The sequence below is a fragment of the Tyto alba genome, unplaced genomic scaffold (assembly GCF_018691265.1).
Source record: "Tyto alba isolate M040663 unplaced genomic scaffold, T.alba_DEE_v4.0 Super-Scaffold_41, whole genome shotgun sequence".
Taxonomy (NCBI): Eukaryota; Metazoa; Chordata; class Aves; order Strigiformes; family Tytonidae; genus Tyto; species Tyto alba.
This window is the reverse complement of record NW_024881317.1, coordinates 21,634,896-21,655,907: the sequence shown is the minus strand read 5'-3', so window position 1 is coordinate 21,655,907 and position 21,012 is coordinate 21,634,896. Positions and strand designations below refer to the sequence as shown.

The 21,012-nt window shown below is 60.0% G+C and overlaps 3 protein-coding genes across 6 annotated transcripts; 1 reads left to right on the top strand and 2 right to left on the bottom strand.

Moving 5' to 3' along the window:
• LOC116961040 (tetra-peptide repeat homeobox protein 1-like) lies at positions 1 to 1,165 on the bottom strand (the record flags this gene model as incomplete). The annotated part of the gene is made up of 1 exon (XM_042804123.1): positions 1 to 1,165. A coding segment is annotated over one exon (954 nt), but the record flags the coding sequence as incomplete, so codon positions are not given.
• Positions 1,166 to 1,627: 462 nt separating this feature from the next.
• Positions 1,628 to 12,686, top strand: CSK (C-terminal Src kinase). The gene is made up of 13 exons (XM_042804190.1): positions 1,628 to 1,753; positions 7,706 to 7,783; positions 8,169 to 8,282; positions 8,936 to 9,048; positions 9,761 to 9,980; positions 10,436 to 10,529; positions 10,617 to 10,682; positions 10,823 to 10,922; positions 11,083 to 11,173; positions 11,429 to 11,502; positions 11,598 to 11,793; positions 12,033 to 12,119; positions 12,222 to 12,686. Exons 2-13 carry the CDS (start codon positions 7,769 to 7,771, stop codon positions 12,402 to 12,404), a joined length of 1,353 nt encoding a protein of 450 aa, XP_042660124.1. The 5' UTR covers positions 1,628 to 1,753; positions 7,706 to 7,768; the 3' UTR covers positions 12,405 to 12,686.
• A 2,633-nt stretch (positions 12,687 to 15,319) lies between these two features.
• LOC116961007 lies at positions 15,320 to 20,882 on the bottom strand. Of its 4 annotated transcripts, XM_032990152.2 has the most exons (3): positions 18,543 to 20,882; positions 17,606 to 17,682; positions 15,320 to 16,932 (listed from the first exon to the last, which is right to left on the bottom strand). In XM_032990152.2, the coding sequence occupies exon 3, from the start codon at positions 16,631 to 16,633 to the stop codon at positions 15,731 to 15,733; it is 903 nt and encodes a 300-aa protein (XP_032846043.2). In that variant the 5' UTR covers positions 16,634 to 16,932; positions 17,606 to 17,682; positions 18,543 to 20,882; the 3' UTR covers positions 15,320 to 15,730. The 4 variants fall into 4 exon arrangements, with proteins under 4 accessions (XP_032846043.2, XP_032846044.2, XP_032846042.2 ...); XM_032990153.2 differs by having other exon boundaries at positions 15,320 to 17,682; positions 17,925 to 20,882; XM_032990151.2 differs by having other exon boundaries at positions 15,320 to 17,682.
• Positions 20,883 to 21,012: the final 130 nt, after the last annotated feature.

Sequence of the window (21,012 nt, the reverse complement as noted above, 5' to 3'; positions counted from 1 at the left end):
GTATTTATTATGCTACATTATATTATGCTACATTGTTACACTATGTTTTTTTATGCTTAATTATCTTATGTTGTATTGCATTACGTTACGTTGTATTATGCCGTATTTTGTTATATATGATTATTTTGTTATTTGAGCATTTTATTATTAGTTGTTGTTGCCGCCTTACTATTTATTAGTAGTTTAGTGTTATCTCAGTATTATGTCAGTACTATTTTGTGCCCGTGCGAGCACCCGCTGAGCAGGTCCCCCCAGCCCATGCAGGAACTGGGGGGCTGACATGGGACCTGGGCTGCGGGTGGGCAGCACGGCTCGGTGTGGTGCGGGTGTGGGTCCCAGTGTCGGGGCCGGGCTGGGGCAGTGCCGGTGTGGGTGTGGGTCCCTGTGTGGGTCCCAGTCCCAGTGAGGGTCCCAGTGTGGGTGCAGGTCCCAGTGCAGGTCCCGGTGAGGGTCCCAGTGTGGGTGCGGGTCCCTCTGTGGGTCCTGGTCCCATTGCGGGTCCCGCTGTGGGTCCCAGTCCCGGTCCAGGGCCTGGTGTGGGTCCCTGTGAGGGTCCTGGCCCTGGTGCGGGTGCTGGTGTGGGTCCCCGTGCGGGTATGGGTCCCGGTGTGGGTCCTGGTGTGGGTGCGAGTCCCAGACCCGGTGTGGGTCTCGGTGTGGGTGCGGGTCCCAGTCCTGGTGTGGGTCCCTGTGCGGGTCCCAGTCCCAGTGAGGGTCCCAGTGTGGGTGTGGGTCCCAGTGCAGGTCCCGGTGAGGGTCCCAGTGTGGGTGTGGGTCCCTGTGAGGGTCCTGGCCCTGGTGCGGGTGCCGGTGTGGGTGCCTGTGCGGGTGTGGGTCCCAGTCCCGGTCCTGGTATGGGTCCCGGTGTGGGTGCGAGTCCCAGAGCCGGTGTGGGTCTCAGTGTGGGTGCGGGTCCCAGTGCGTGTCTCGGTCCCAGTGCGCATCCCGGTGCGGATCCCGGTGCGGGTCCCTGTGAGGGTGTGTGTCCCGGTCCCGGTGCGGGTCCCAGTCCGGGTGCGGGTCCCAGTGCGTGTCCCGGTCCCGGTGCGGATCCCAGTGTGGATCCCGGTGCGGGTCCCGGTGCGGGTCCCGGTCCCGGTGCGGATCCCAGTGTGGATCCCAGTGCGGGTCCCGGTGCGGGTCCCGGTCCCGGTGCGGGTCCCGGTGCGGATCCCAGTGTGGATCCCAGTGCGGGTCCCGGTGCGGGTCCCGGTGCGGGTCCCGGTCCCGGTCCCGGTGCGGGTCCCGGTGCGGGTCCCGGTCCCGGTCCCGGTGCGGGTGCGGGTCCCGGTGGCGGTGGCGGTGCCCGGCAGGTGGCGGCCCCGCGCCGTGCCCCGCCGCTCCGCTCCGCGCCGGCGCAGGCGCGCTGCTCGGGGCGCTCCGATTCCGGGCGCCGCTTCCTTCGCACCAGGCCCCGCCGCCCCGGGGGCACCCCCGCGCCCCTCGCCCGGCCCCAGGTGGGCGGCGGACGGGCCGCTCCCCCCCCCCCCCCCCCCAACTCCCCGCCTCGCACCCCCCCCTTAACCAACCCGTCCCCCCCCCCCGCCCCCCCCTCCGCCCCCCCCCAGCCCCGCCGCGCCCGCTCCCCGCCGCACCGGGCTCGGCCCCGCCGGGCGGCGGCGGCGGCGGCTCCGGCTTCCTCCGCCCCTTCCGCCCCCCCCGCGCCCCCCCCGCCGGCCCAGCCGAGCCCGGAGGCCCCGGCAGCGCCGCATGGAGCACCCGGCGGAGGGCTGAGCCCCCTGCCCGGAGGGAGGTGAGTGCCGCTGCCCGGCCCCGCACCGCCCCGGGGGGACCCCCCCCCCCCCGGGGAAAGGGAAAGGGGAGGGGGAGGGGGGCGGTGGTGTTTGGGATGTGGGCGGCGGGAAGACATCGGGAGGTCCTCGCCCACCCCAACCCCCCACCCCCACGCTGCATCCCACCCCCCCCACCCCCCCCCGCCACGCCGTGTTGTGGGGGGAGCGGGGCCGGGGGCGCGGCGGCAGCGGGAGCGCAGACAATGGGGCCTGCGGGGCGGGCCGGGGGATGGGGGGGGGGCGCGGGAAGGGGGGGGGTACAGCCGCCTCCGTCCCGGTTGACCCGGTGGGTGACCCCCTCGCAGGCCGCTCCTGCTCCCGCTCGGCGACTGTCCCCAGGGACCCCATCATCCCCCCCCCCCCCAGCCGGGGGGCCGCATCCTTCCAGCTCCGGGGATGGAGGGACCCCAGCGGCATCCCCCTTCTCTTTGGGAGCTGGGGGGGGGGGGGGGGGGGCTGTCGCCTCACCCCCAAACCCGCTACCCGGCGAGGGGGGGCTGCCACCTCTCCCTCCCGCTCCATCCCCGTGCGATACAAAGGCCGGGGTCGGTTTGGTACCGGGAGGCCGAGCCCCGAGCTGCTGGCGGGGTTTTTGAGAGCGGTAGGGGCGGAAGGAGGGAGCGTGGTCCGGGCTTCAGAAGGGGCTGGGAGCAATTTTTTTTTTTTTTTTTTTGGCGATTTTTTTTTTTTTTTTTTTTTTTTTTTTTTTGGTCAATAAGGCGGTGACGGGTTATTTATAGCCGCGGCTGTTGCTTGTAGGTTTATTGAGAGCGAAAGGGGCTGTGCCATCGTGCAGAAAAAAAAAAAAAAAAAAAAAAAAGTAAAAAAAATTTAAAACCGAAGGTGTGAGGGCCGAGGAATGGGAGGAGGGGGATGGCTGCCTTCTTCCTGGGACAGAGGGGATCTTGCCCCTCCACGCTCCCACAGGGTTTATTCCCACTGGACCCATGCAGGAGCCCATCCCGATCCTGACAAAGCAGAGAGAGGTCCGTGGGAGCGCAGTGGAGGGATGCGGGAGGTTTCGGGAGCACCCCTGGGAGAAGGGGGTCCCCGTCCCTCTTTTGAGCAGCAGCGGGATGGTAGTGATGGAGCAAAGCCTCACGATGGGGAGCGGCACCGGGGTAACCCCCCTGGGATGCTCTCCCTGTACACCCAAGGAGTTCTGGGGTGTGCTTCGCCCTGTGACCGTTGCCTCCCCACCGTCTTTTTGGTTTTGGGTGGGTGTTTGCAAAAATGAAACCTTTCAACTGCATCCTGGCGTGCCCCAAGCCCGCGCTGGGGCAGCTTCACCGGCAGCCGCTCCTCTCTGTACCACGTGCCCGTCCCCGGGGACACCCTGGCACTCTCCGGGACCTGGGAAGGAGATGTTGGCGCGATTTGTGGGGTAACGAGGCCAGAAAATTGCCCTGATGAGTTTTTTTGTAGGAAAGAGGAGGACCAGGAAAACCACTCCGCGATGGGGAGGCCGGGAGCAGCATCTCTCTGGGCCTCCACCTGCCTCTGACTATCCCCCAGGCACCTTCTGCGGTCTGAACAGCAACATCTTCTCTTTTTCTTTTTAGAAGAAGGAAATAAAAAAAAAAAAAGGCAAAAAAAAAAAAAGAAGGATGACCCCCCCTTTTCCCCCGGTGGGGCAGCCAGGGGAGCAGCAGTGAAACCCTCCCTGTGAGTGCAGCCAGCTCGCTGATGAGATAAAGGAGGAACGTTTTTCTTTCGATTATAGTAATCGTAGGTGTTACTTGTAATAACAGGTGATAAGATCTTTTGGAGAGAGTGAGGATGTTGTCTGGTTTTGGGTTGGTTTTTTTTTTTTTTGAAGTTTAAAGAAACTCGGGTTGTTGAGCATTGGGAGATGTTTCGGCGAGCATGAGATGGATGAGGGGAGCGGGGTGGATGCGGATGGTGCCCACGTCGTGCCTATTCCCAACGGGAATGAAGCTTTCCTCCCGTCTACAACTAAACTTTATTTCAAATAGAGTCGTCCACAGCTGGTGCTGGGTAGGGCCTGCTCCCTGTTTCCCTCCGGCTAATTAGGTTTGAAATGGAAATGCGGCGTCTTTTCCCCAACCCATCTCATGGTGCTGATGCTCTTCGCGTGGTATTTGGTCTGGGGGGTCCCAAATTCCCCCCGGGCACTGGCCCCAGCCTGCCTGTGGGTTTGGCACAGCACTATTTTGACTGGTGATTAATGAGAGGAAAGGTTTCCCCAGCTCGTTTCCCTGGTGCCCTTTGGATTATCAGGGTGGCAAAGGTATTTGCCGTTCCTGCCCTGCCTGCCTTCCCCGGCTCTTGGCTGCCAAGCCGGGCTCCCCGGAGGGAAATCCAGGAGCAGGGCTGGGAAGGGGCACAGTGGGGATGAGCATGAACCTCGGCCCTTCTTGGGGTGCAGCATCAAGCTGAGGTTCCCCGCTGGGGTGCTTGGGCAGAGCGGCTTGAAGGATGCTCGGCCGGAGGGTGGGGAAGAAAGGGAGGTGGTTTTCGCCCGAGAAAAGTTTGGTGGGTTCACCTGCGCGCCCTGGCTGCTTCCCCGAGCCCCTCTTTGGGGATGGGGAGGTTCCAGGGGAGCGCAACCCTCGCCTGGCAGGGCTGAAAAAACCCCAAACCTGGCACTCGGCTCTGCTGGATCGCTTGGGCTGCTCCCTGGCTACTTTTAAAAATTATTATTTATTTTCTTCAAGCTGCCTTCTGCTGCTACGCCTCCTCCTCGGGGAAGCGCCTCTGCTTTGAGGGACAAGGGTCGGTGCCGGTGTTTCCCCGGGAGCTCGCCGGCGGGGAAGGCAGGGGATGCTGCCTTTAGGCTCCACGCCCGCCGGCGTCACGGCATCCTTCTCCCGGCCCCGCATCCCGCAGGGATAAGCCGGGATGGCGGAAGCGAACGCGGGCACGAGGTTGGGGCCGGCCTGGGTGACGGCGGGTGACGCGCTCGGCAGGAACCGCTGGCTGTCACATGAGGCCACCGCAGGCAGCGGTGCCTTCGGGGGGCCGGTTGGCAGCGGCCCCCGAGCCCGGTGCTCTCGGGGGGGGGGCGTGTGGTTTCCTCCTCTTCGGAAAGCCTCGGCTTTGAGGCAGAAATTAGGTAACGATTCAAAAAACAACAAAAAAAAATTCAGGCTGCTGCTTAAAAGTCGCCCTCGGAAGGAAGGAGGGCTGCGCTGAAATGTAGAAGGGAGCATCAGGGGCTCTGCAAAGAGCAGTTCCCGGGGCTGTTAAAACTGATAAGCAAATTTCTTGTGCTATATTTATAACAATGCCACCGTCTGATGTCACGGCTGCCCACGGTTCAGGGAGGTAAAAATGCTGGGACTGGCGGGAGCGTGTTCCTCTTGACCGGGGTTTGCTGGGACGGTTTCTTCTTTAAAAAAGAAAAAAAAAAAAATACTCTTCATAAAGGCTTGAAAGCCCGAAGGCAGGCTATAAATTTTGTATCCTTTCTGCATTTATATTTTATAAATGGTGACACTCGTGAGCTGAAAGCCCAAACAGCCGGCCTTCGGGATCGGAAGGATCCGGCTCTCGGGCGGGGTGGAAAATGGCTTTTCCAACCTCCAGGTGGGCCGCGGTGCTGGGACGGGCCCGCGGGCATCCCTTCCAGGTGATGCTCCCCGGCACCCGGTGGGCAAAGCTCGGCCGGGATTTTCCAGCTGGCGTCACATCTCGGACGAAACCACCATCCTGCTGCTTTTTCTCCTTATTTTAAAATAGCGAGGTCGGAGCGCCCGGCTGGTGGGAAGTGCTGACTCAGCACGCTGGGGACGAGCTGTTCCTTGAGCAACACCCGGGGCTGGCTTCTGCTCGGCGTCCCCACGGGGTGCTGGATGGGGAACAGGAGGGCTGTAAACCTCGGCAGTGGGAAATTCCCTCAGCAGGGATGCAGGGGCACCTCCTTTAAAACCAGTTTCTTCCAGACTGTAGCCGGATCCCTCTACGGGGAGATGGAGGGATGTAGTTTGCTCCCTGTTTTTCCTGGGCTGTGTTTCGGACTGGCAGTAACCGGACCCTTTGCTGAAATTTTTGCTCCACACCAGGTGTAAATTCAGAATTTAATCAAAAATCAGCTTGGAAATGAAAAGAGAGTTTGAGCTGGGGCCGTTTCGGGGCGGGGGGGGGGGCTGCATTCCCAGCTGATGCTCTCTGGTCCAGCGTCACCCAGCGCTGCCCTCCCTTGGGTCCTGGCCACCACCGTGGCAGTGTCCCCGGCCTCATGGACGCCATCAAGTTGGGTTTGGGTGCCACCTCGAGAGGCTTTTCTTCATCAACAGCCCCGGTGCTGGCTGGGAAGAAAACCAGCCTGACACATGGGGCCCAGAGGCTGCGGCGATGGGCGTCACTGGAAACCCCAACGCTCAACTTCGGGTCGCCAAACCCTGTCCTTAGGGTGAGTGTCTGAGCCTCAATTTCTCCTCTCTGATGGCAAAAATAAAGCGACTTGTGATGTGTCCCTGCTCTGGGGGGAAGGTGAGTGAGGTGGTGGCAGCGTGGCCCCCTTTCCGGGGGGGTCCAGGCATGGCTGCGGTGGAAACGGGGCCGCGTTCTCACCCGCTCTCTTCCTCCCCAAGGTTCTGCCCCTTATCTTCTTCCTCCTCCCGTCTCTGCCGGCCTTGCCCCCTCGTTTCAGTTCCTCCTTCCCAAAATATTACGAGCTGCTGACAGCAGGGCTGGGAGCGGTGGCTGCTGATGGCCCCGAATCGATGCGCTGAGTTAATAAATACCCGGGTGGGTTTTGGGGCGCGCGGGCAGGGATGCCCTGCCTCCATCCCACTCCGTGCCCCCAGCCCGGCGCGACCCCAGCGCCCTGGCCCAAGAAAGCCTGGTTTGGTGCCGGGGCCGGTGACTTCATCTCTTTCCCGGGGGTCGAAGCGGCGAGAATAAAGCCGGGTTTGTTCCCCTCCCACGCGTCGGGGCAGGATGCGACCCAGCCCGGGGCCTCGGGGTGCTTCCGGGGGGGGTGGGGGTGTAAGAAGCACAGCACCCCCGGTCAGTGCATCCCCCTGGGATTTAGGAGCTGGCGGGAGCTCCTCTGTCCCAGGGTCGCGATGGGTTTTGTCCTGCAGGGAAAAGATTTAATTTTATTTCTTTTGGATCCCGGGCCTGGGAAGCTCCCAGGGCGGGATGTTTCCAGGCACCGTGGGAGAGCGGGGCTCTGGCTGCGTGGCCCCCGGTGCTGCCGGGGAGGGGACCAAGATGCTCGCTGAGGCGTGAGCGTGGGGTTCGGGGGAGTTTCTCCTCGCTGGCTGGATCCCCTCACTGCCCCGTGCCTCAGTTTCCCCCTCAGTGCCGCGGGGACCATGAACCGCCTTGCCGGCAGCCCCTGGAGGTGGGAGGAGGAGGCTTTGCAGGATGAGGCTGGGGGTGGGGGGGGGTGGATTTTCCAAGGTTTGAAGCTTCTCACAACTGGCCACCGCGGTGCAGTAACCACCCCGGGCTGGGGAACGGGCTTCAGCTGCTCCCAGAGATCATCTCTGCTCCCTTCCCCGCCCTGGGGAACCGCGTCCCGCTGCACCGTGCTGGGTTTTTTGTTTTTTTTTTTTTTGTTTTTTTTTTGCCTTGGATTGTCGATGCAGATGCTGCGGTGGCCACGCAGCATGTAAAACCTCTGCTCTTAAGAAGCTGTATCCGTGCAAATGCCTTCTAATCCGGGTGAGCAGCTCCGCGCCGGTCCGGTCCCCGGGTGGAGGAAGGGGGCGGGGGGGGGGTGGGTGCTGAGCGGACCCAGAGCTCCCAGTTTCACACCGGTTTGGGGACATTTTGGAAGCAGCGCCTCAGGCAGGACCGGTTTCCTTCTTGGTGTGGTAGAAGAGATGCTCGAGTGGTCCGAGGAGCATCCTCTGCTGGGGGGGGGCTGCTCCCCGTGCATCGTCCTTACACAGCCCTCCCCGCCGTGCCCGGTTCTCAGTTGTCCTTTCCCCCTCCAGGTCTCATGGTACCGAGTGACGCGTCCCCCCTGTGAGATTCGCACCCCCCAACCTCCTGAGAAGATGTCAGGGATGCAGGTAAGCACCGGGCGGGGAGGAAGGGGCAGGGATGGAGCGGGGTCTCCAGCCGTTCAGGGCTGCCCCCAGGGCTCAGGAGGGACATGGGGACACTTGTCCCCCTCCTTCGGTGCCCCTGCAGAAGCCCAGCACCACCGGACCTGCAGATTTGTGTGTGTGTGTGTGTGTGTGTCCTTCTCCATCCCCATCCCAGCCAAAAAACACCACCTGAGCTTCCCGGGCTGCCCCAAATCCCACAGACTGCTTCTGCTTTAAGTGGGGTTTGCATCAGAGGGACGGGAGCCGTGTGTGCCCGTGGGGGGTGGTGTCCCTGTGGGTCGAGGGGGGCTGGGGGTGGGAGATGTCCCCAGCCGAGCTCTGACACTGTCCCCCTCTCCCCGGCCAGGCCGTTTGGCCATCTGGTACAGAATGTATCGCCAAGTACAACTTCCACGGTACCGCCGAGCAGGACCTGCCCTTCAGCAAAGGAGACGTCCTTACCATTGTCGCTGTCACCAAGGTAAGGCCATCGCCTCCCCACAGCACCCCCCCGCACCCCCCACACCCCCCCCCCCAGCTGCTGCTGCCACCCCCCACGCCGGGATTTCCACGGGATGCCGGGAGCATCCCTGCCTCCCGTGCGACGGGGTTTTGCCATGCCGCTGGGATCCCCTGGTCCCGCTGGAAGTCCTGCGGAGCCAGCAGGGCAGGAATCGGGCCACGCGTTTGGTTAATTAATTCATGGCCTCGTTAGTTAAGGTTTCTCCGAAATGTAAGCCTCTCGAGTGCCTGCCGGGAGGCGGAGGAGGGAGGGGAGAGGCTCAGAATCGGGGAGCGATGCTGTGGTTGGCGCCGGGAGAGAAAAAGAGTGGGGCTGTGGGTCGGGGGGCTTGGGGACGCCCGGCAGCCTGGGAGGTGGACCACCGTGAGCCCTGCAGGGCCACCAGCATCGGGGTTTGCTGGCCCCAGCACCGACCCCGACCTCCATGGCTGTCCCCTGCCCACCCCGTGCTGCCTGCAGCCAGGCAGGGGCTGCCGGGGTTGCTTGGGGCAGCTGCCTGGGAAAGGGCAGGGGCGGGGGGGCATCGCTGACACCCCCGTGGGCTCCTTGGGTGGGATGCCGCCGACTCCAGGGGCTGTGGGCTCATCGTGACATTGCTGCTGTCCCCGCAGGATCCCAATTGGTACAAGGCGAAGAACAAGGTGGGCCGGGAGGGCATCATCCCCGCTAACTACGTACAGAAGCGGGAAGGAGTGAAAGCTGGGATCAAGCTCAGCCTCATGCCGTGAGTATCCGCTGGGGACTCTGCCACGGCAAATTTGGGAGGAGCTGGCTTGGTCTGGAGCATCCCCACCGTGTCAAGACCAGGTTGACTTCATGTCCCGTGTCCCAACAGAAGAGGGGTGGAAAGGCAGAAGGGGCAGGGGTGTTGATTTGCGACCCGCTACTGCTGGGGAAAGCTCTGAGCAGCTTTGGAGCTGCCTGCGGAGCTGGGAAGGCGATGGGTGGTTGGATCGCACGTCAAAATGGGTCTTTTACCCAAAGTTTTGGTCGTCAAGGGTGCTGGGAGACAGGAGCGGGGTTGCAACGGGGTCTGTACGGGAGGGATAGGAGATAGACAGGCGGGCGGGTGGGTGGACGGATGGGTGGGTGGGTGGGTGGTTGGGTGGATGGATGGATGGATGGATGGATGGTTGGTTTTGATGTCCCTACCGCATCCCAGAGCCACCAGTGACCCCCAGTCTGGAGGAGCCAGGGCTGCTGTGGGGAGAAAGCCCCCCAGGGCGTGCAGAGGGGCTGAGTCCCAGGTTGGGGAGCAGGACACCCTGGAAGGAGCTCTGTCACGGGCTGGATGGGGACAGCAAGCTGGCCCCACGCAGACGGGGATGAAGGCTGCTCCACGTCCCCATCTTCCCTCCCCCCCCCAAACACGGCCTTACGGGGGTCCGGCCGGCGCGTCCCCGGTCCTTGACCTGCCCTGCGTGCCCCGTTTGCAGGTGGTTTCACGGGAAGATCACGCGGGAGCAGGCGGAGAGGCTGCTGTACCCCCCCGAGACGGGGCTTTTCCTGGTGCGGGAGAGCACCAACTACCCCGGGGACTACACCCTGTGCGTCAGCTGCGAGGGGAAGGTGGAGCACTACCGCATCATCTACTCCTCCAGCAAGCTGAGCATCGACGAGGAGGTCTACTTCGAAAACCTCATGCAGCTGGTGGAGGTGAGGAACTGCCACTGCTCCTGTCCCCTTCTGCCAGCCTGGGGACTTGAGGTTGGTGGCAGCGGGGGGCGGGGGGGGACGACACACCCCTACGGGTCAAAGCTTGTGGGGCTGCAGGTCTGAGCCCAGAGGATGGTGGGCTGACCCCGTGGGTTGGGTTGGGGCTGCTGGGGACAGACCCCCAGGGGTAATGAGGGGGGATGGGGGGCAGGACAAAGCGGGTGGCTGGATGGACAGGGCAGGATGCGCAGGGACCGGAGGGACCAGGGGGAGGGATGGGGACACCCCCGGCGCCGCCCCCCCAGCACCCACTGGGCCCATCCGTGGCCTCGTGCTGCCACCTGGTGGGATCCCAGAGCCCGGCACCGCCTCGGCGGGGACCCCCCACCCCAGGGTGTCACCCCCCACCGCGGCAGGCCTGCCTCTCACCCCTGTCTCCGTCCCCCCCCCCCCAGCATTACACCACGGACGCAGACGGGCTCTGCACCCGCCTCATCAAACCGAAGGTGATGGAGGGGACGGTGGCAGCGCAGGACGAGTTCTCCCGCAGTGAGTGGCCGTGCCCCTTCCTCAGCTCCTGGGGAGCACCCCCTTCCCCCCCCAGCACCCCCTCACTCTCCCTTGTCCCCCACGCAGGCGGCTGGGCCCTCAACATGAAGGACCTCAAGTTGCTGCAGATCATTGGCAAAGGGGAATTTGGAGGTGAGCCCCGTGTCCCCAACACCGCGGTGGCCCTAAGTGGGGGGGGGGGGGGGGGGCAGGGGGGTGAGCTCCTCTGCCACCCACCCCGGGGTGATGGTGGGACCCCAGTGCCTCCCGTGCCCATCTCTCCTGGCCCGCAGATGTGATGCTGGGGGATTATCGGGGGAACAAAGTCGCCGTGAAGTGCATTAAAAACGACGCCACAGCGCAAGCCTTTCTGGCGGAGGCATCCGTGATGACGTGAGTGTTACTGGAGGTGGGGGGGGACACAACGAAAGGGAGGGGGCACCTCTGTCCCTACGAGCAGAGGCGGGTGGTCCTCGACGCCCTGCAGGGACTGTGGGAGCCCCCCCACCCCTTCTCCCCAAAACCCTGCCCTGAGCCCTCCTGCACCGCGCAGGCAGCTCCGACACAGCAACCTGGTCCAGCTCCTGGGTGTAATCGTGGAGGAGAAGAGCGGCCTTTACATCGTCACTGAGTACATGGCCAAGGTGAGACCACCCCCACCCCGGACACCTGCCCTCCAGCTCTGTCCCTTTTCCCCCCCCCAGCCTCAAGCACCCCCCCAGGGCTTCACCCCAGCAGGCCCAGCTTGGGTGAGCTCTCCCTGGGGCCACCGTGGTGTTTGGGGGTGGCATCGCTGGCTCCGAGAGGGAGGGACGTCTTCCCCGGGTCCTGCCCCACGTGGGAGGGGGCGGTGGGTGGGATGCTGGCCCTGGTCTCACCGTCTCTCTCCATCCCTCCAGGGCAGCCTAGTAGACTACCTGCGGTCGCGCGGTCGGTCGGTCCTCGGTGCAGACTGCCTGCTGAAGTTCTCTTTGTAAGTACAGCCGGGCCGGCCGCCCTGACCTGCACCCACCGGCGTTTTGGGGTCACCTCGCTAAGCCCCCCCCTTCTCCCTCCCGCCCCAACCAGAGATGTCTGTGAAGCCATGGAGTACCTGGAAGCCAACAACTTTGTCCACCGGGACCTGGCGGCGAGGAACGTCCTGGTCTCGGAGGACAACATCGCGAAGGTCAGCGATTTTGGGCTGACCAAGGAAGCCTCCTCCACGCAGGACACGGGGAAGCTGCCGGTGAAGTGGACGGCACCAGAAGCACTTAGAGAAAAGGTGGGTGAGCAGAGTGGGGGGGGGGGTTCCGGGCTGCGGGGACATGCTGGAGGCTGCAGCCACATCCCGGGCTGCCCTAACTTTTCCACGCAGAGACGGTGCTTGAGCCCCAGGTCCTGCTGCCTGACCCCCCCCCCCCCCCCCAAAAAAAAACAGCTGCCCTGAGGGGGTGGGGAAGGTCTGCTGCCCCCCCATCCCTGCCTGAGCCCGCTCACGAGGCTTCTCTCCCCTCCCTGCAGAAATTCTCCACCAAGTCGGATGTGTGGAGCTTCGGGATCCTCCTCTGGGAAATCTACTCCTTCGGGCGAGTGCCTTATCCGAGAATCGTAAGTGAGGACAACCCCCCCTCCCCTCAGGGCTGGTTTTGGGGGGGAGAGGGGAGGAACCCAGGCCCCCCCCGTCCTGAAACCCATCCCCTGTACCCCCAGCCCCTGAAGGACGTGGTACCCCGCGTGGAGAAGGGCTATAAGATGGATGCTCCCGACGGCTGCCCCGCCGTCGTCTACGAGGTGATGAAGAAGTGCTGGACCCTGGACCCCGGCCACCGGCCGTCCTTCCACCAGCTCCGCGAACAGCTAGTGCATATCAAAGAGAAGGAGCTCTACCTGTGAGGGGGGGGCTCACCCACCCCGGCAGCCGGAGGGGACCCACGCTGGGGCGGGGCGGGGGGGACCCTCAGGGTGTGGGCAGCCCCCCCTGCCCAGCCCTGGCACCGGGAGCGGCTGGGAGGGAGCCCTGGGGGTGTTTCTCCCCACCCCTAATTCTCCCGGTTGCTTCCAAACTTCCAAATCAGTCTTTTTTTTTTTTTTTTTTTTTTTTTTTTCAGGTTTGGGGATCTTTTTTTTTGGTCTCCGAGGCTCTTTGTTTTGGCGTTTTGGGTGGTTTTATTTTTGTTGTTGTTCTTTTCTCAGTTTTGGGGGGTTTTTTTTGTTGTTTTGGTTTTATTTTTGGTTGTTTTTTATTATTTCAAGCAGGTCCCAGCTATGCACTGGGCATTTTACTAAAGTACGAATCTTATTTTTTAATGTAATTAAAAGAAGAAAAAAAAAAAAAAAAAGAAAAAAAAGAGAGAGAAGAAGGTTAATAAAAGAAGAATAATAATAAAATAAATAAGCCAATGAAACGGACACACGAAAAGGAAACCCCAACGACAGAAGTGATGGTTAAAGGGGAGACGCTGGACTCGCCGCCCGGTCGGGAGAGCGCGGCCGCGTCCCCGCGAGACGCTTTTTTTTGGGTTGTTTTGCTTTAAACTCGTTGCAACGTTTGCATGCTGTCTCCAGAGGCCTTTTTTTCCAGTCCTGTCCAGTGCTTTATTCTCATGTAATGCTACCGACTGTGAGATTAAAACTGTAATAAAAAAAAACCATTCCATACGGACGCGGCACATCCCGCCTCACCGCCCCTCTGTCTCTGCTCCCATGGGATGCAGTCCTGGGGCGGGGGGAGAACAGAGTGCCCTGGGGGTCCTGGGATTGCCTGGCAGGGTAACAAGGTGGGGACGGTCCCCCAAACTCCGCCCGGGGTCCCCACATACCTGGGATGAGCAGCCTGGGCATCACTTGGCTCCACCCTGCCCATGAGAACTGGTGAGGTTGTGACAGTGATGAAGCTGCCAAATGCTGGCAAAGCTTCCCTTTAAGCCAGGCTTTATCCTCCACCTTTGAAGATGCTTGGTCCGGCCGGGGGAAGGTCTGGAGATGCATTTTGGGGCTGATCCGTGGATCTTTGGACCTTCTTCTCTACCCTGCTTGACTCGGCCAAGGAGCTAAAGATGGGACCCGTCCCCCCCCCCTCCCTGGCCATGTCCCAGACCCCCAACCCCTAAGGACTTGTCCCCGCAGCGTCCCTGCTCTCTCGAAGGGTGTCGGGTGGAGGTGGCATCCAGCGCACAGCGCTCAGCAGGTTTAAAATAGTTCCCTTCATCCCTGAAGAATTATTCAGCGTTAAACGGTGAGCAGGGCATTGGCTTTACTGGCTGCCTGGGTCACAAGCTGGAGTCGGGAGCTCTTGCTCTGGTTTGGGCCAGGATTGGGACCGAGATTCCTCTTGGGGGGGGGGGGGGAGTTTGAAGGAAAAAGCTGGGGGGATCTGAGACAGAGCCCTTTGCTGTGGAGGGGAGGTGGCTGTAGCTACAGAAGCTGAGTGCTCCCGACCCCCTTCTCCTGAGACCTCGGGGTGGCTGGGGGGGACAGGACAGGGATGTGATGGGGCTTCATCCTCTGTAGGATTTCATTTCCCCTGGACTAACCCCTCCGCCTCCTCTTGTCTGCATCCCCCCCTCCCCATTCCTCCTAGCGCTCCAGCAGGCCCTAGCCATATAAGCAGCTTTACTTTTCGGGCTTACAAAGATTAAAGTCGTTTACAGGCAAAGCCTGCAAGAAACGTGGCTTTTGAAACGGCGAGAAACACCCAGCACCCCCATATGATGGTAGCCAACAGAGAGCAGGGAGGGGGTTTGGTCTGGTCCCTTGTTGCATCCCCTTGCCCTGGGTTACTGCTGGCCGATGGGCCCCTGCCAGCCATCAAAAAAGGGAGAGAAAACCTAACCCAAAACCCATTTAGACCTTTGGTTTCCCTCTAAATGTCACCGCGCTGCCGACCTCTGGGACTGTGCCCGGTCCCATGGGCAGGAGAGGGGCTTTGGGGGCTGTTGGGTGCCATACAGACACCCTCAGCATCCTCCGGGGTGGAGTTGGAGGATGCTGAGAGAAGACTGCTGTAAGAAATCCCATTCTTCATGGCGAAGAAGGGACCTTAATGCTGCCAAGCCCCTCCTGCCACCAGCATCCGTGCCTCAGTTTCCCCCATGCAGGGCTGTTTGTTTGCTCCTGCCTCCTGTCTCTGGGGGTGGGGGGGTGTGTGCGTGTCCCACTGCTTTGGGCTGCTGCCCAGTGAGGCACAGCCAAGGACAGCCTGTATCCCACTAGGTGATTTCCCCCCAGGAATTTGGGGGGTCGTTTCCATCAGCTGTGAACCCATCAGCAGCGTGGGCAGAGGGGACAGGCTGCCGGCTCCCGTGTGACACCCAGGGGCTACTGTGGCTAACGGGTGCCGGCTCACAACATCTCCTCCTCCTCCTCCTCCTCCTCCTCCTCCTCCTCCTCCTCCTCCTCCTCCTCCTCCTCCTCCTCCTCCTCCTCCCATCGTCGATGGGGAGATTGGCACTGGGCCCGGTTGTGTCAGCTCCCGTCCTGCCTCAAGTCCTCAGCGTGAATCGTCAGCGGCCAGAGCAGGCAGGGAGCTACTCCCAGCTCCGGGGTGCAAGGGCACAAAGGGACCTCGCCTCTCCCTAGGCCTTTGCCACTTGGCACGCAAGGAGGACAGAGACACAGGGTTTAAAAAGCTCCTGAAATTTCAGCCCCTGCCCTGCTGCCCTCCGCTCCCTGCGGATACCCTCTCCCTTCTCCATCAGGGCTCTTGCTGCTTCGGCTCTCCCCTGAGCGCCTTCCCCGTGTCCCAGCCCCTGCCTGCCTTCTCCCCCTTACCCCGAGAGCCCCAGAGATGCGGCGAGCCTTCCTCTCCCTAAACAAACAAACAACAACAACAACAACATCAAAACAACCACCCCAGACTCACTGCAAAAGAAACCAGAGCGCCCATCTGTTCGCAGCGCAATTCCAGCTGCAGCAATCGCTCGCTGCTTCCCATTTCCCAGGGTTGCAAACCGTCCATCCCAAGAGGAGGGGGCGTAACAGTCTCCAGGCAGGCTCCCTCCCAAGCTGCCCACTGCTTAATCCCCTCAGGGCTGCTTGGAGCAAATTACCAGTGCTAATTACGGCCCCGACGAGGCTCCTTCTGCTCCATCCTTGCTGTGCGGGATTCCAAACCGCTGGCAGACCTCGCCGGCATCTGTGCACTGCCTGCACCTCCTCCCCCTCCGCCGCTGACTTTATCACCAGGACTATTTTTAGCGTGGTGTACAAAGCCATTCCCGTCACCGTTCGGTGTCGTTCACCTCTCCAGCTCCTCTCTCTGGCTTTTCCTTCTGAGCACTCCAGGAAATGAAGGCAAGGCTGGAAAGATCCCCCGTGGGAAAACTGTGCGTGTGCGTGACCGTGTGTGTGTTTCGGCTGGCGTGTGCCTTTGCTCCGGGCTTGCTTTCCACCACCAGCAGCGAAGCAGCACATGGTCTCCCCATGTGCCTGTTTACTTGCTCTGTGTGACTGTCCGTGTACATTTGTGTCACTGCTTGGGTGCAGATTTTGCCGTGGGAGCACCCTCCCCTCCGCCTCCAACCCCAAACTCTTCTTCCTCGTCCCCCAACAGCATCTCTCCTCCCAGCGCGTGTGCTGGCAGGGATTACAACCACCCTGATCTGTGCTGGGACCCGCTCCCCTGCCTGGTTACCCTCCTCTTCTGCTAACGCGCCCAGGGCACCCCCAAGCCCCCCCATCCCTTGGGACACAGGCTGTATGTCCCCTGCACACAGCCCCGGCAGGACCCTTCCCACCCCAAACAACTCGAATTCCTCTGCTCTGAAATTCTGAGCCTGGGCAGCCCCGTGCCCACTCAGACGCCGTGACGAGACCAGAGGGTCCAGAGGGAGTTGAGGGGGCATCTCAGCAGCACCCCCACTCCTGGCTTCCCTTCCCAGGTACCACCCGGGGTCTCCCAGGGGATGCTCTGCCAGGCCACCCCAGGGCGAGGAGGAGGACGGCCAGCCAGGCGTGCTGGGTTTCTCAGGGTACCTGGCTGTCGCACCTCCTCCTGCCCAGAAACAAATGGGGAGGGACTGATCCTTTCCACGGGCTGGCATTAAACCTCCCTGGGCAGCAAGGGCTCTAACGGTCTTCAGCTTGTGGGGATCTGAACAGAAAAATTTGTAGTGGGTGTACATCTGTGTGGATATACACGTGTGTATGCCCACAGCAGAGATTTAAGGGAGACATATCACCCAGAACAGTATAGGGTATTCATTAGCAAAATAATACTAGCAATATACAATTTTTAAATGTTATATATTGGGAAAGAGAAGAGATGGGCACAACCCTGTAAAGGACCTTGCCACTTCTTCCTTCGTGCCCCCTCTCACGCTCAGCCCATGTTGTCACAAGCAGCGGCAGCGACATCCCCGCTGAGGGCAGCTCCGCAGGCACACGGATGCACGAGAGCCCGGGATACAATTAAACACAAGTTCTTTCAAAAAACAAAAATTCATTACATGACGCAACATTTGACCTATACCCTATGTGCTATATAGCTCTCCCTGAGTATAATTAAGTCTTAATCTCAAATAAGAACAGTAATAATCCTCCCCGCTTTGGGACTTCTTCATCCTTAGGTGATGATGACAGATTTTCAGAACTTAAAGGCTTGGTCCTATAGGAATAGGAAGGCTTTACATTGAAATGGCCTCCCCAGGTCACAAAAAGGCAGCTTTGATTTCATTTCCATACAAAGCTGGCAGCTGCCTTGCATTTCATCTTCCTTGGCCGAGGCAAACGCCAGACGCACGTAGCTTTATTTAATTACATTCAAGTAACATGAAAGGAAGTAATTTTATTTGATAATTTACAACACCCTTATGCTAAACTTTCTTTATTCCCTATATTAATGACACGGTGGCACTTTTATCCCAGTGAGTGCTAGGCAGAACTGCCCTTTGAAGGGATGTTATGCCCAAGACCTCAGGATATTTTCTCCTGAACTGTTGGCAGCTGAAGCTTGCGGTGGTCCATAACAGCGCCGGGACCCTCCAGCCAGGCTGTGGCCCCTGAGGTCCCTCTGCATTGCCCCCCCCATCCCAGTGCTTCAGCACCTCAGCATTTTCTTAATAACTTCTTAATAGCTGTCACAGAGTAATAGTTACCTTCTTACAGCTAAGTAGTTTACACGGAGAAGCTGATTGCGCCGGTGAGGATACACAGCATACTTTCATCATCTGCTCTATGGAAAAAAAAAAAAAGACACTTCAGCAGAGATTAATTAGTACTGAGGTTTAATCAGTGTCTGCTCTATCGCTTTTTTGCTGGAAAAGACCACAAAGAAAAGGGGAAAGTGTCCCCCACCCTCCTCAAGGCTAGAGTGACCCCACCGCTGGCTTCAGCTCCCCGCCCAGGGGGTGCTGAGCATCCAGGCCCGTTCCAGATGGATGTCACCTCCACGGGGTGGATGTCACCATGCCTTACCCCTGCTCCCGGAGCAGGCAGCTCCCCGGCTGCGTGGCAGTGAAGGGCAGAGCCGGGTCCCCCTGTCTCCAACCCGCTGGGGCATCCCCGTCCGCAGGTGGGAATAGCAAAGGTGACTCTGCTCCTCCACGCCCGGGGCCAGAAGAAGTGTGCAAGAAGAGCAGAAGAAGCAGAAGGTCCCCAGCACAAGAAGTGACAATCAACCGTCAAGTGCAAGCCTGACTTCTCCCAGCAGAGAGGCTGCCTGCTTTGTTTAGAAACACCTTCTCATTTCCTCCCCCGCCGTGTCTCCAGCACACACACACACACACACACACACACGTCTTTCCAGGATTAGCTCACCTACTTAGGGCCTTCAAAGGTTTAAACCTCTGTGTTCCCCCGGATTTCAGGCTGACAAGGATCGGATCGCTGCCCTTTGGCGGCTGTTGCATTGCAACTCAAGGTCACAGGCCCTTCCCCTCCCCTGTACAATCTACGGGATAACTCCAAGAACCAGCCACTCCAGGAAATCCTAGCCAATTCTGGTCCCCTCCAGAGGGTTTCTGGAGCATCAGGTGAAACCCGGGTTGAGGGGAGAGCTTCCAGCTGTGGCTTTGGAGCCAGTTCTCCCCTTACCTGGAAAGAAGAGCTGAAATGATCCTTTTCACCATGGCAGAGGAAACCGAACTGCTTGCATCCTATTCAAATCAGGTGTCAATGCTGAGAGAAGATCTTCTTAACTTCCACCAGCTTGTCTGAGACTGGCTGCTACTGGGGGACATTTCATCTCCCTCCCGTCTAATCCACAGAGATGTGTGATATAGCATAAGCTAATATAATAGGTCAAGCAAGGATTTACATCTCATTACTGCAGGTTAGAGTCCTGGGAGGAAGGATGAGTCACTCTTACTTGAATATATTTCAGGGATAAGGAACAGCTGAGCTGCCCAAAGAAAAGCAAATGGGAAATCAACCACCTCGAAGCATCACCACGAGCTCCATCCTTACAAAACCAGTTCCCCAAGCACCCTGGGCTGCGAGAGGCTGCAAAGGTCAACCTCATGGTCCCCCTCCGTGGGGCACGTCCGTGGTGGGCGAGCATCCCTGCCACGAGTGGCTGAGTCCCAGCCGCTGCCGGTAATTGCGTGCTAATTTTCACCTAACTGCTTTGGCCAAGCATTTCTGCTCATCAGGAGCTGTTTCCTCTTAGTTTCTGAGACAAGGAGGCTACGTGGTAGCTGACCCATCTAACCCAGCTGGAAAAAATTGGTCCTGACTTCAAGTCTCTTACTGTTAGTGAATGCTTAGATAGAAATCCGGCCTGAGCGAAGCTCCTGGGACCAGCCATGTCAAAAGTCTGCTCTGAACCAACCCAAGGCTCAAACCTGCCCGGCATCCAGGGGCAAAGCGGCTCCAGGACACAAGCAGGGATGTTTTTCCTTCTCTCTGTCCCTCTTTTCATCTGGTCCTTGTCTGACTGACAGCCAGAACTTGAACACGCTGTTGGCAACGGGAGTGCAGAGTGCCTGGGGCTCTCAGACTATTTCTAAGCAGGTTGTGAAAGCTCACTGTGGGTTAAAATGCATTTTTCCATGGGCTGTCAGTGGGAAAAGGCTTAGGGGGTCTGCGGGTCAGTGGGAAAAATGAAAATCATTGCTTCAAACGGTTGGTAGGGCTCATGAGGAGCCAGCTCAGCACTGACTCAGGGCGAGCAGCAGCCACAGTGGCATCTGAGTGGGGGGGAGGTGGTGTGGGTGACGCTGGAGTTGTGCTGAACGGTGCCTCGGCTGGGTGTGGAAAGGTGGTTGGCACTTTCAGATGAACCCAGGGGAACTGCTGGCGTCATTCAGGGGGCTCTGCTCTGCCGGGATTTAGCCATAGCCCTGGAGATCCTTCGCTGGGACAAATCCCCTTTTGTCACTTCCAAAAGTGGGCTCCGATCCCTAAGAGCAGCGGTCACTGCCTAACTGCTGACTGGATTATTATCCAAGTAAAATAGATGATTTCTTTTTAAATTTTCCTCTTAAGACAAATTTTTGCTTGGTGTTACCTTGGGCAAGGGGGGAAGGGAAAAGAGTGGCCAGTCCCCCCTCCCTTTATCACTTTACTCTATTGCTTCATGGCTGTACCATCATTTTAATCTGCAGAGATTGTCTTTAAATTTCGGAAATTAAATTATTTCCCCCAAGCCAGGATTGGGGTTTGGATCCACGTTCATTTTTCCTGGGTGGAAAAGAAAAAAGGGAGAAATACATGTTAAAGCCAGGCTGGCCATCTGGAAGGGAGGTGCGTTTCTGATGCCATTAATGGCTCATTCCCCAAGGCCCGCGACACGGCTGCAGTCACGGGAAATGGCAGGAGTGGGAGTGGGGAGGCAGGAGGGCTGGAGGGAATTCTGCAACGAAATCAACGCCTGCTCCGTCCTCGGCCTCCTGATGTAGGTGTCCGGTGAACGCGTGGGTCCCTGGGCCGGCGCTGGGACGTCAGCGAGGCGGCGCTTGTGGGAGCTGGTAGCAGCTTTAATATTAATTAATATAATTAATACCACTAGGAAAGAGGGGAACATGCTTTTGGGCACGCCAGCTTTTAGATCTACAAGCAAACAACAGTTGTGCCTCGTGTAGGGTACATATGGCTTGTACAGAGTGCTAAATCCTGTTTTTATCTCCAGCCAGACCCAAGGGACGGGGAATAGGCGGTGGGGGGGGGGGGGAAGCTGTTGCTGTGGGTTTGCTCCAGCGCAGCCCCTCGGTGGGCTAAACCAGCCAGGCTGTTTATCATCGCTAGCTGTCCCCGAAGAGGAGGAGATGAAGGCGCGGTGGCCGGGGAGGGGGCAGGCGGGGCTCACGGTGGTCCCCGCCGCGGCTTCATCCATCCCCGGGGCCGGTAGTGGGGGGCTGCCGCCGGGACCCGCAACAGGCGGGGCTGAGGGATCCGGGGGGGTCCGGGGTGGGATGGGAAGGGGGGGGGGGGTGTGCGGGATTCTCCGAGCCCCCCCGGGGTGGGATGGGGGGGCGGCGGCTCCGCCTCTCGGGGGCCGGGCGGGGGCCGGGCGGGGGCCGGGCGGGGGGAGGCGGGGGGCGGTGCCGCCGGGCTCCGCGCACAC

Bases quoted from the DNA above. Each gene is read 5' to 3' on its own strand.
- CSK (XM_042804190.1), top strand. The intron at 9,981-10,435 runs GTGAGGAACTGC...CCCCCCCCCCAG, and splicing joins ACCTCATGCAGCTGGTGGAG to CATTACACCACGGACGCAGA. The intron at 11,174-11,428 runs GTGAGACCACCC...CCATCCCTCCAG, and splicing joins TCACTGAGTACATGGCCAAG to GGCAGCCTAGTAGACTACCT.
- LOC116961007 (XM_032990153.2), bottom strand. From the start codon at position 16,633: ATGTACACCCACTACAAATTTTTCTGTTCAGATCCCCACAAGCTGAAG.